The sequence below is a fragment of the Galeopterus variegatus genome, unplaced genomic scaffold, assembly GCF_000696425.1.
Source record: "Galeopterus variegatus unplaced genomic scaffold, G_variegatus-3.0.2 Scaffold9361, whole genome shotgun sequence".
Taxonomy (NCBI): Eukaryota; Metazoa; Chordata; class Mammalia; order Dermoptera; family Cynocephalidae; genus Galeopterus; species Galeopterus variegatus.
The window spans coordinates 11771-25884 of NW_007735472.1; the positions used below are offsets into that span (position 1 = coordinate 11771).

General features: G+C 33.1%; 1 protein-coding gene across 1 annotated transcript in view; it reads right to left on the minus strand.

The window, feature by feature from the left end:
* Positions 1-1209: 1209 nt before the first annotated feature.
* TMEM232 (transmembrane protein 232) overlaps positions 1210-14114 on the minus strand; it is a gene marked incomplete at both ends in the record, with an annotated part of 37532 nt that continues 24627 nt past the window's right edge. The window contains 2 exon segments of the mRNA XM_008593579.1: positions 1210-1557; positions 2402-2525. Of these exon segments, the coding sequence (XP_008591801.1) occupies positions 1210-1557; positions 2402-2525 (472 nt within the window).

Sequence of the window (14114 nt, forward strand, 5' to 3'; positions counted from 1 at the left end):
ATTTATCAGCACAAAGAATTGTGAATTATGAGTATTGCCTCAATTCTATTGCCAGCATGTATACAGATTTTTAGAAGAGTTAAATATTTTCCATGTATAAAAAACCCCACCTATTACCGAATACTTTTCTGAATAACCTTTGTTAAGGTAAGAGGTATATTGAAGATTTAACAGAGTATCATTAAAAGTTTTAACTGCTTCTAGGGTTCCAATTAACTTTCATTTACTTTTTAAAAAGAAATTATTGCTCTGCATGATGATTTTTCCTAGGTTAAAATGAATCAAAATGAAGCATACGAAATTATTTTACAACTGTGACATATACAAGGGTACTTCAAAAAGCTCGTGGAAAATTTTGTATTACCTTTTAATTTTATTTTTTGAGAATGAAATTAATATCTGGTACTACAGTCTTACTAAATATTATATTCCAACAATATCTTGCCTCCTTCAATATCTTCAAAATTTCACGATTATATCTGAAATTCAGCGATTTATTTACCTACATAATAAACCCACTATCGTTAATTTCCCACCTATTTTGTGCTACTGTGCTAGATCCTGGGTTGATACAAGTATAATTCAGACATGATTTTTCAGTCTCAATTATCTCAGAATTTAGTGGAAGTGAGAGTCACGTATACAACAGACGATAACCATATATCGACTGCAATGGTTTTCTTAATAAGTCTATAAAGTTCTATTCGACATAAAGGGACTCCTTTGGATTAATATTGTCTCTATTGTACCCTTTTCAAAATAGAAGTATTTCATTCTGTTAGCCCCCATAAACTAGCAGCAAAATGACTTTTAGTCTTCAGGCACAAGACAGGCACTATTTGATGGAGTGTAAGATGTCAGGTGTGAAGAACGTACTACAACATTTGAGTGCGTGATTGCAGGGAAATCCTCTGAGCAGGAAAAGAACAAAAGAGAAAGACCAGATGTCCAGAGAAAATGAAGAAGGAGAGAACAAAAGTCTTTCTTTAAGGAGAAAGGAATAAAATTAAAGAGGAAACAAATCTTGCATACACTTCACAAGTTTTCCTAAAGCCATTTTTTTGTTTTCAAGTAATATAATTTGAATCATAAATCAACTAAATCTAGTTTTTATTTAAGTTTTAAAATTACTGACAAAAAATTTTCATGTTGTAAAATATTCTTCCTAAATTTGTAGGAAGTTTTACTGATTTTAAAATTATTTCTTACTTCTAAATATGAACTTTTTGCTGAAAGCTTATTACTATATGTAGACAGGGATATTTTCAAAACATTACTCATCAAGGTAAAAATAATTTACTTACAATTATCTGATATTTTTGAAGAGAAATATTCCAAAAGACTTAAAATACTTGTTTCCCTTAATTCTAGCTGTTCTTCTGATTTGTCCACGGGTAAAATATATTTTAGTGAACTTTTACAGTCACAGAAACCAATAAGAGCAGTTTTTCTCAAATCAGAAGTGGCTGCATACAAGCAGATTTCTGTAAGAATTGTTGTATATAGGTAGACTATATTCCAGGCCCAGGAAAAGTCATTTACCTTGCAGGCTTCTTCCTTAAATGAGAAAATATGTATTTAGATAATCAAAGTACATTCTGTCATAACTAAGAACTACATAATGTACTTATAATAAGAAATACCTTCAAATGTTATGGAGTTGGTAAAAAGACATAATAAGCTATTTCTAAATATATTTATTAAAAAACAGGTTTTCCATAAGTAGATGGCATAAAATGATGTTCAAGAATGGAAATTATAAATAGCTAATAAGTATATAAAGAACAACTTTTCAATTTTTCTTAGTAATCAATGAAATGTAAATTAGTGCAATGAGATACTATTTTCCATATTATATTGGAAAAGAATCTTTTCAATATAAAGTCCAATTTTAATGTGCGGCACTTTGATATATTGTTTACAGGAATGCAAGAAAATTATATTTTCTGGAGAAGAATTTGAACACTTTTCCCAATAACCTTAAAAGAAAGTTCATAGTCTTTCACTTAGTAATTTACTATTGTTAATCTATTCTAAAGAAATAGTCAGAAGAAATACAGGTAAAGATTTTGTGTATGAGTACACCAGTTCAACATTACTTGTAATTACTTGTGAACGACAGAAACAAATTTAATGTTCAACAATAGAGAAATGGCTAAATTAATTATCTCACCCCATTAAATATAAATTTTAATAATATGTAATCACAATAAAAATATTTGTGATAAATAGTAAATTTAATGGCAAATGTGTATTTATTTTTATATTTAATTAAAATTATTATTAAAAAGTTATGTACATTAATATATGATGTATTATGATATGCAATTTAAATTGTGGCAAAAATAAAATAAATTTTAATTCAGGTCTCTATTCACATCGAAATTAGCAATGCTGTTACCTGATTCTGAACAGACATAATGCTTAAAAGAAAATCTTTCACTAGGTTCATTAAAGCATTCAAGCAGGCCATGTTTAATTTCGCAGCCTCCCCAAGAACCAACAGAGCCAGTGCTGAATCCAACCTGAAAATTTTATGAACAAAATGACAAAGACATTAGTGGAAAACAATAATAATCAATTTTTAATGAAAAATGTAGGAGGTCAGAGGAAATGAGTATCAGGATTACCAGATACATTTATTTTCAATAAAGATTGGTATTGGTTGGCAATGATTATGATAAAAGTCTACAGGAAAGAGCCACACTCTGGCAAGAGGTTTGAGTTCAGAGTAATGCTGTGACAAAACTCTGAGAGTAATAAATACTACAAATGATCACATTTCTTTACGGATCGTGTATGCCAAACAATTGAAGGCTCTGGTTCTACAGCGTGCCTTTAAACCTTCACGACAGGTTCTGATTTTTTAACTTCTTGCATCTGATTCCGTGGGGTGAATTTCAAGACAGCATTTTCTTCTCAAAATAAGAAGAAATTTAAAATGCTTTTCCTAAATACTCCAAAAGTTCAGCATTATTTGATTTTACAAAAAGTGCAATTTCTAAAAATAAAATTTATATTTCACATGAAGAAAAACTGTCAAGAATTATTTTTCAAAATATTTATACGATACCTAGGAAATCAGACAAGAATTTATTAGTCATAAATGTATATATATATTCTGAAAGATTCAAGATGTTATACATTTAGTAGTATTTTTATCCAACTGAAAAAGACAGTTTAAGAGAACTAATAGGAATGCAAATATAAAATTACTTCTGTCTAGAGCTGTTTACTACCTTTATTTATAGGCCATTAATAAATTTAGAAGTTAGTATATTTTACAAGTATATTAGAGTTTCACAACTATGATATTTCAGGCCAGTAAGTTCAAGTTCATCATAATTTTCAAAAGGAAACTCTTTTGATCGTGATAAATAAAGACAATTCTTTATATTGAATAGGGCTTTACAGATCCCAGTGTGCTTTCAAATAAACTGTCTCATTTGATTTGAACGACAACTTTGGACACACATAAGACCTTTCAAAACCTTTTTTTTAATTTTAGAAAATTGAGACATAAATAGGTCTGGGAGATTTGTCCAAGTTCACTTGTTAAGCCAGATTGACTGTACCTGAAGTCTTCACCCACCTATGAGTACTTTCTATTTTGCAATTCTGCTTTTCTAAACTACTATTTAAGTACCTTGATATTAACCTTAGTGTGGCAGATGCTGCCTGTTGCTCATCTAGTATCATTTGTCTCCTTCTTCCTTTCTAACAGAACCTCAATTTTGTTCACAATGGCAAAATGCTGAGTTAAGTTTGCCTTCTCAAGATGGAACGCTCTGTATCTTTTTTTTTTTTTTTTTTTTTTAAGGGAATCGTAACTCTCAGCACGGTGTGGTCTGCACCATGCTCAGCCATTTACTTATACCTATACAGGATCCGAACCCGCAGCCTCAGCAGTTAGAGCCACGAGGCCGGCCCTGGAATGTTCTGTACCTTGATTGGAGTAGTGATTACATAAGTGTATTGTATTTGTCAGAAGTCATAGAGCTGTGTACATAAGATGTGTGAATTTTATTGTTTCTAATGTAGATTTGGCTAATGAGCTGTAAATGGTAGCATATTATAAAAAGGCATCCAGGTATGTCATTCTTTTTCAGAAAAAAATTTAAATTTAGCTAATAGGTGTTTTTTCTCTTTTGCTCATTCTCTTCCTCCTGCTTGAAATGCATACATGATACCAGAAGGCAGAACAGCCATCATGCAACAATGAAAACTACGGTCACATGCTAGGGATGACAGAAAAGTAAGCTAGAAGGACTAGGTCTTGAGGATTTCCTTAAGCATCCACAACAGCACTGCACTGCTTGTTGTTTACAATAAATAAATCCCTATTTAGTTATGTAATTGTCGTCAGGTTTCTGCCACATACAAAAGACCAAATCCTGACTGATACACTTAACATGATATTTATGAACACGAACATTAGAGTCAGAAAAACTGAGATGGAATCTTAGCAACATCTACAGATTTTAAGAGAGAATAAAAAAAAAAAAGAAGCGGCAGACTAATGGATACAAAACTATGCCATCTACCCTAAGTGAATCAAGTGAATCACTGTGCAGCATATGCATGTAGCAAAACAGCACACTGTATCCCACAAAATAAAATACAGATAACAGTTGAAAACAAACAAACTGCAGACATAGAAGCCTATTACCAGAAAAAATGTACATTATATTTTCAATAGAAAAATAGTGATAAATGTTATGTCCAGCCAAGGGTTGTATTTAATCAAGAGCTTACCCAATAAAATAGGTAATCTGTGTGCAGACTTAGAGATTTATTAAGCCAACCAAGAAATTAATACTCATAGTATGTAACAGTTTAGAAAAGGGAAAACCTAGCATTAAATGTTTGCGAGTGAGTGGAAAAAAACAGGCAAATCTCAATATGTGAAAATAATTTCATAAGCATAATACATATTAAATGCAAATATGTAACTAATTTTTAAGGAGAAGATAGAGCATTTTTTTATCAACTTTTTTTTCCATTTGAAAAATAATTGACCATACAAATTTATGGGGCACAGAGTTGACTATTAGTATTTGTGTACAATATGTGATGATCAAATCAGTATTATTAGCATGTTCATCATTACAAATCATAATCGTTCTTTGTGTCCATTACCCAATTTCTCTGTAACCTCCCTTCCCCTTCCCCTTTGCCACTTCTAGTGACCATAGATCTGTTCTCTCCTTCTGAAAGTGCAACATATTATTGTAGCTGTTTCTTTCTTCCTTTCTTCCTTTTTTCCTTCCTTCCTTCCTTTCTTTTCTTTTCATTCTTAGCTCCCACTTATAAATGAGAACATGTGGTATTTCTCTTTCTGTGCCTCGCTTATTTCATTTAAGATAATTTTCTTCAGGCTCATCCATGTTGCTGCAAATGGCAGAATCGCATTCTTTTTTATGACTGAGTAGTATTCCATTGTGTATATATACCACAGTTTCCTTATCCAGTTGTCTGTCAATGGACATTCGGATTGGTTCCATATTAGAGCATTTTAAATACTTATTTCACTATGATGTTATCAGAAACTCAAAATTATATGAACAAACATATTAGGAAGGAGAGGATTAATATAAACAAATTAGTCTCAGTCTTCATTGCATATTGACAAGAGGGCAGAAGGCATTTCATTATTAATTTTGACTATTAGAAAAACCAGTTTAAAGAAGATATTAATTTTGCCATTGCCTGATTTTTGATACTCAGAAGAGTTGGATTATGTGAAAATCTAGTCTTTAGCAAGTGTGCTAAAAGGGTTCTGATTACAGGATTTCATCCTTGGTACTCCAGGGAAGCCAGTGGGGGAGAATAAAGGGAAGGAGCATCAGACAGCAAGGACTGCCATTTCATCAAGAAAAGCACAGGCGGGTCATTAACTGTTTCCTTCCACCCAGTCTCATCAGCTTCTTCTGGCTGTTTGGCTGGTTGGTCGTAATTAATCCCAGTACCAGTCATCATTTTCCTCCTTCTTATTTTTTCAATATTACGGCAAGTTATGAGACATTATTAGGGCTGCAACCCCTGTGCCATGTAAAAACAGTTACTATTAAATAATTTTAAGCTGGAGAGTGATATAATCTCATTTACGTTATAACCCTGGCTGCAGAGCATATGACAGATTACTGTTCAGAAAGACTTAAGACAAGGAAATCAATTGAGAAGCTCCAATAGTCATGCAAAATAAGGGTGCTGGAGAGTGATATAATCTCATTTACGTTATAACCCTGGCTGCAGAGCATATGACAGATTATTGTTCAGAAAGACTTAAGACAAGGAAATCAATTGAGAAGCTCCAATAGTCATGCAAAATAAGGGCCCAAACCAAGATTGTGACAGTGGGAAGAGACAGCAAGGGAACAGTTCTGAAGTGTACTTAATGTATATCCATCACAGTCGGGTACTGGATCAGATGGGGAAGGTGAGGCAGAGTAGTTGAGGTGTCCAATTTGATAAACGTGAGGAGAGGACATGAAGATGTGTATGTACTGAGGTAGAAAGTCAATAGGCAGGAATCTGACTGGGGAAAAATTAACTCGTATCTGAACTAGCAGGACATGAGGTATCTACAGGAAAATTAGAATGTAAGAGGTGCTTTCATTTACTTATCTCATTTAAATCTCTTAAAAACTCTTTGAGGTGGCTATTATCTATATATAACTGCTAAACAGACTCTGGTCCACTGGGGTTAAGTGACTCATTTAAAATTAGACTAGTAGAAAAGATAGGACTAAAACTCAGGTCTTCTGATTCGAGGTTGTTTTTTCACTGCACAAAAATGTAGCAATGCATAAATTGTATATTTACCCTTGATACAAATTAAATGGTTATAATTAGCTAAGAGGATCAAAGGATAAATAAGACATCCAATAAATGAATCAAGAGGAATCAAGGAAATGAATGAGTGAGAACCTACAATGACATCTCAGCTCTTGAAGTATGAAGGAGGATTATTGACACACATTTTTATTTGAATGGTTATGGTTACTGCTATATGAACGTTATAATTATGAGGGTCAGGGACATAGACAATGTGGATATCAGTGATCTAGGTGGAAGCTAAAGGCCTTGCTACCAATACAAAGAAGTTGATTCTTTGATTCATTTCAATGTAGACACAAATATAATGCATCGTAAAAACACTTGCCATGTCAAGATAGTTTTAAATTGTCAGGCTTTTCTAGAATATACTCATGAAGCACATTAATTTAGCTATTTTGCTTTGGGAGATATAATTTTATATTTTATACCGCTCTACTGAAATGCCATATTACATCTCTCAGGAGTCTTCATTGGCTAATAATTCAATTATAAACACAATTCATTATTTTCGTGTAAGATTAGAAAGCCTTTTGCGTTGGCTTGAGCTATCTCCACAGAGGAAATGGCACAGTTTACAAAAGGCCAAACCACAGGATGGAGCATTGAGAGCATAAAGCATCATATAAAATTCAACCATATCTCATGGAAATCTGCTTTCCAGAGAGCTGCTTATCTCCAGCTCTGGGAAGATAAATGTCAGTGGGAGGGGACTCCTACATTCTTTTTCTGTACTTCTTCATCATGTTTTATAATTTATTGTCTTTGGTGCATCCTCTCCTCGGTTTTTCCCTGTCCTCCAGTGAGGCTGCCCTAATTCTGTGATTGCCTTTCTTGAGTCCCTCTGTGGATCCTGGGCCTGCTTTCTTCAAAGCTCAGCTGAAACCACTTGCTTCTATTTGTTTCCTTTTGTATCATAAGATCTTTATAAGAGAAGCTAGAAGAAATCAGGCAGGGAGATACATGAAGAATTATCCACTGACCAATAGCATCAGAAATGAGTACATGAGAACCACTCACACCACGAGCACAAACACAGAAATCTTTGCCACTATACATGAAATTTCTTTTGATATCTCAGTTGAAAGATCTCCCTTTGCATTTTTAATCTCTGAACATTTATTCATCATTATGTTACTCTCCTGATACGCATGGCAAATGAAATTGCTTGGGTCATTCCTGCTAATGGTCACTCAGCATTAAATTTCAGATACTAACCAAAGGTATCTTGTATCAAATGTCACAATTCAAGACTATCTGGTCTAGCAAATATTCTTGAAGTCTTAATTTACTATCACGGCCAGATGCTTCAATATTTCTATTTCATTATTGGTCTCTTTTCTCAATTTTTCACATGCACCCAGTGATGTTTTAGGAGCACATTAGACCAATATTAATATTTCCCCATAAATGTAAAAGCATTTCTGATTTGATTTTGATAATTACAACACAATTTGTTATATCTGGAGTAATAGTTTCTTGAAACATGTATAGGCTGTTTTATAATTTAAATACTTTGCAAGAAAAAAGTTATTTTTTAAATATTTGGTATAATGTTATTAACAGAATAGTCAAATTGCCAACTTAAAAAGACAAATTAATCTTTTAATGTCAATAGTTTTTGTTTACTAGAGTCATCTTTTTTTAAAAAAAAGATTAAATTATTTTCTTAAAATAAAAAAATATGTATATAAGAAATAAATAAACTATTTGGCAGTGCTTTTTAAATAATTATCCTTTTTTTCCTATTATATACAGTCTCTGTTTTACCATTTTTTCGACTTCTCTGTCCATTCAGCATTGTCTAAACATTGCTATCCCCTCCCTCACTTGATAATTTCCATAATATCTTCCCAGAAAAAGAAAAGTCAGGAATCAGTGACAGGATGTCTCCAAGCAGCTGTCTGCTTACAACGCATCCAAACGAAGTGGAATAATGCATTGGAATGAGTGCTATATTGGGACCCATAAACTCTGACACCACTTGTCGCTAGTAAGCCTAATAAACTTGGCCTCAGTTTCTTTATTTTAAAAATAAAAATAGTTTTGTATTATCTGTAATCCCTCCCAAATCTATAAAATCTATAAAAGTAACTGGTTCATAAATGTTCACATACAGCCTTAAAGACAAATCATTAGCAAATTAAATTAATTGGATGTTGATGCAATACAGTAAAACTTAAAATTTGGTTAAGAAAGCAATTAATTGACTTGTAGAACTAGATAATCTTAATCCACTTCTCTTACTGTTTCAGCTCTTACTCAAACTTGTTTATTTGGTAATTAGAGTGCTTTCTAAAATTTGAAAAAGTTATGAAATACTTTATCTTATATGTTAAAATATAATTTCTGTTATTTTTAAAATGAAGTTAAAGTTTTCCAAGAACCAAAGTAGTCCTAGTAGTTTGTCCTTTTCAAAAATAAATCATTTATTTTTCTCCCCTACAACTTATTTTCTGTAATTAAGGACGGTCGAAAAAAATCACCATGGCTTTCAGAATAACTTAATTCATGCCAATAGGAACTTCTAATTCTTGTTGTATATAGAAGCTCTATATTAAAATATACTTATAAAATTATATTATGTATTATTTCTATAATAAATATATCTGCATATTTATTTCTTATAGCTACTTTTCTTAGTTTTCAAATGTAGAAGAATCACAGTCTTTGTCAAACTGCAATACTGAAAGTATTCACATACCCCTGGGGGCACAGACTCCAGCCCTGGAAAGCCCTGCCCATAGCCCCAGTAGGAGCCAAGATGAGCAGGCCCTACAGACCACCAGGAACATAGACTCCAGCCACAGAAAGCTTTGCCCATTGCCAGAGCAGTAGCGAAGGTGGTCTACCACAGCCACCACCGCACTTAAAAAGACAAATTAATCTTTTAATTTCTGCCTGGGTTATTTTGAAAAGAACATCTTCGAGATCTGTAATTCTTTTTTCTGCTTGCTCTACACTGTTGCTCAAGTTCTCTCTCTCTCTTTTTTTTTTTTTTTTTTTTTTAATATTTCATTGAGTGAATTCTTCATGTCTAGGAATTTGCTACTTTCTTTTTTACGGTATTAAACTCTTTGTAAATTTCCTCCTTCATATCCTGTATATTTTTTCTTGTTTCATTGTGTTCTCTGAGTTTTCTCTTACCTCTTTGAGTTTTCTTAAGATCATTGCTCAGAATTCCTTTTTAGACATTTTAAGGTTTTCCTGCTCTACTGTATTCCTTCTGCAGTGTCATCTTCTTGTTTGTTTGTTTGTAGTTCTAGTATTTTTTTGTTGATGTTTGGTCATCTAGTAGAGCATTTGTTTCTTTTATTGCTCAAACTATTCCAAAAAATTGAAACAGAAGCTATTCTCCCACAACTCATTCTGAGGCCAGTATCACCCTGATACCAAACCAGACAAAGATACAACAAAAAAAAGAAAAGTATAGGCCAATATACTTGAAAAACGTAGATGTAAAAATCCTCAACAAAGTATTAGCAGTCAGAATATGGCCACATATCAAAAAATTATGCACCATGATCAAATAGGAATCATCCCAGGGATACAAGCATAGATCAACACACAAAAGTCAATAAATGGGATACATGATATCAACAAAACCAAGACCACATGATTATCTCAATAGATACAGAAAAAGTATTTGACAAAATTCAACAACCTTCATAATAAAGACTCTCAACAAATTAGATATAGAAGGAAATTATCTCAACACGATAAAAGCCATATATGATAAGCCAATCACCAATATTATCCTGAACAGGGAAAAGTTGAAAGCTTTCCCCATAAGAACAGGAACAAGACAAGGATGCCCACTCTTGCCACTCCTATTTAACATAGTATTAAAAGTATTAGGCAGAGCAATCAGGCAAGAGAAAGAAATAAAGACATCCAAATTGGAAAAGATGAAATCAAATTGTCCTTGTTTGTAAATGACATGATCCTATATTTAGAAAAACCTGAAGATTTTGCCAAAGAAAACACTCAGAGCTGATGAAAAAATTTCAGTAATGGTACAGGACAGAAAATCAACACCCAAAAATCAGTAGTGTTTTTATACTCCAATAACAAACTAGCAGAAAAAGAAATCAAGAAAGCTAGCCCATTTACGATGGTCACCAAAAAAATAAAACACCTAGGAATAAGGTTAACCAAGGAGGTGAAAGATTGCTACAATGAGAATTACAAAAAACTACTGAAAGAAATTAAAGAGGACACAAAAATGATGGAAAGACACACTATGCTCTTGTTTGGAACAATTTACATTATGAAAATGTCCATACTAACCAAAGCTATCTACAGATTCAGTGCAATCTCCATCAAAACACCAATGGCATTCTTCTCAAAAAAATAAATAAATAAATAAATAAATCCTAACATTTATATGAAACAAAAAAAGACCCCACATGCAGAAGAATAAAATTAGACCTTTAACACCATATACAAAAATCAACTAAAAATGAATTAAAGACTAAAATGTAAGACCTTATACTGTAACACTGCTGAAAAGAAAACAGAGAAAAAGCTCCACAAAATTGGTCTGAGCAATAATTTCTTGGATATGAAACCAAAAGCATAGGTAACAAAAACTAGACTAAAAATCTTCTGCCCAGCAAATGAAACATTAACAGAGTAATGAAACAACCCATGTAATTGGAGAAAATATTTGCAAACAATACATCTGATAAGGGCTTAATATCCAAAATATATAAGAAACTCAAACAACTCAATAATAAGAAAGAAAATAACCAGATTTTAATAATGGGAATGGATTTCTTTGACTATTCGGGGTCTTTTGTTGTTCCATATGAACATTAGGATTGTTTTTTCCATTTCTGTGAAGACTGTCATTGGTATTTTCATGGGGATTGCATTGAATCTGATCACTTTGGGTAGTATGGACATTTTCACAATGTAAATTCATCTAATCCAAGAGCATGGTACGTCTTTCCTCTTTAATTTCTTTCAGTAGATTTTTGTAGTTATCATTGTAGAGATTTTTCACCTCCTTGGTCAACCTTATTTCTAGGTATTTCATTTGGGAGGGGGACAATTGTAAATGGGCTAGCTTTCTTGATTTCTTTTTCTGCTAGTTTGTTATTGGAGTATAAAAACACTACTGATTTTGGGGTGTTGATTTTCTATCCTGTACCATTACTGAACTTGTTCATCTGCTCTAAGTGTTTTTTCAGTAGAGTCTTCAGGTTTTTCTAAATCTAGGATCGTGTCATCTGCAAACAGGGACAATTTGACTTCATCTTTTCCAGTTTGGATGTTTTTATTTCTTTCTCTTGCCTGACTGCTCTGGCTAGTACTTTCAATACAACATTAATTAGGAATGGCAAGAGTGGGCATCCTCGTCTTATTCCCGTTCTTAAGGGAAAAGCTTTCAACTTTTCACCATTCAATATAATATTGGCAGTAGGTTTGTTGTATATGTCTTTGATCGTGTTGAGATAATTTCTTTTCTTTTTTTTTTTTTCCTTTTTGTGTTTTTTCGTGACCAGTAACGGGATCGCAACCCTCGGTGTCGTGCCCGCACCACACTCAACCAGTGAGCGGACCAGTCTCTATATGGGATCCAAACCCTCAGCGGGAGCGCCGCTGTGCTCCCAAGCGCCACACTCTACCAAGTGCACCACTGGGCCGGCCCAAGATAATTTCTTTCTATACCTAATTTGCTAAGAATCCTTATTATAAAGGGATGTTGAATTTTGTCAAATGCTTTTTCAGCAGGTATTGAGATAATCATATGGTTTTTGTCTTTGATATTGTTGATGTGGTATATCACATTACTGACTTGCATATGTTGAACCATCCTTACATGAACTTGATTGTGACATATAATTTTCTTTGATGTGTTGCTGTATTCTATTCGTTCATATTTTATTGAAGATGTTTGCATCTATTTTCATCAAAGATGTTGGCCTGTACTTTTCTTTTTTAGTTGTATCTTTCTCTGGTTTTGGTGTATGGGTGATGTATGCCTCATAGAATGGGTTTGAGAGAATGGCCTTTGTTTAAACTTTTTGGAATAGTTTGAAGAGAGCTGGTGTTAATTCTTCTTCAAAGTTTTGGGAGAATTTGGCAGGAAATCCATCTGGTCCTGGGCTTTTCATTGTTGGGAGACTGCTGATTACAGCTTAATCTCTTTGCTTGTTATAGGTCTGTTCATGTTTTCTATGTCTCTTGGTTCCAATCTTGGTAGTTTGTATGTATCCAGAGATTTGCCCATGTCTTCTAGGTTTTCATATATGTTGGCATATAGTTGTTTATCATAGTCTAACGATTCTTTGTATTTCTGTGGCATCAGTTGTAACATCTTTTTCATTTCTAATTTTTGTTATCTGTGTCTTCTCTCTTCTCTTTTTAGTTAGCCTAACTAATGGGTTGTCAATTTTGTCTATCTTCTCAAAAAAACAACTTTTTGTTTCATCAATCTTTTGTATCATTTTTCAGGTTTCTAGTTCATTTAGTTCTGCTCTGATCTTAATTATTTGTTTCCATTTACTTACTTCGGGGTTGGATTGTTCTTGTTTTTCTACTTCTTTGGTGTGTAGTGTTTACAGCGTGGTACTGGCATAAAAAAAGGCACACAGAAAAATGGAACAGAATAGAGAATCCAGAAGTCAGCCCATATACCTGCAGCCAAATGATCTTCAACAAAGGCATCAATAACATACACTGAAGAAAAGACTGCCTCTTCGATAAATGGTGTTGGGAAAATCGGACATTGTATGTAGAAGAATGAAACTAGACCCTTACCTCTCACCATATACCAAAATCAATTCAAAATGGAATAAAGAATTAAATATGCATCCTGAAACTATAAAACTCCTAAAAGAAAACACAGGGGAAACACTTCAGGGAGTAGGACTGGGCAAAACCTTTATGAATACAACCCCAAAAGCACAGGCAACAAAAGAAGACATAAACAAATGGGACTGCATAAACTTGAAAAGCTTCTGCACAGCAAAAGAAGCAATTAACAGAGCAAAAAGACAACTAACAGAGTGGGAGAAAATATTTGCAAAATATGCATCCAACAAAGGATTAATATCCAGAATATACAAGGAACACAAACTACTTAACAGTAAAAAAAAAAAAAAAACCCAATTAAAAAATGGGCAAAAGGAGCTTCATTTCTCATATGAAGATATGCAAATGGCCAACAGACACATGGAAAATGCTCAACAACACTAATCATCAGGGAAATGCAAATCAAAACCACACTGAGATATCATCTCACCCCAGTTAGACTGGCTATGATTAAA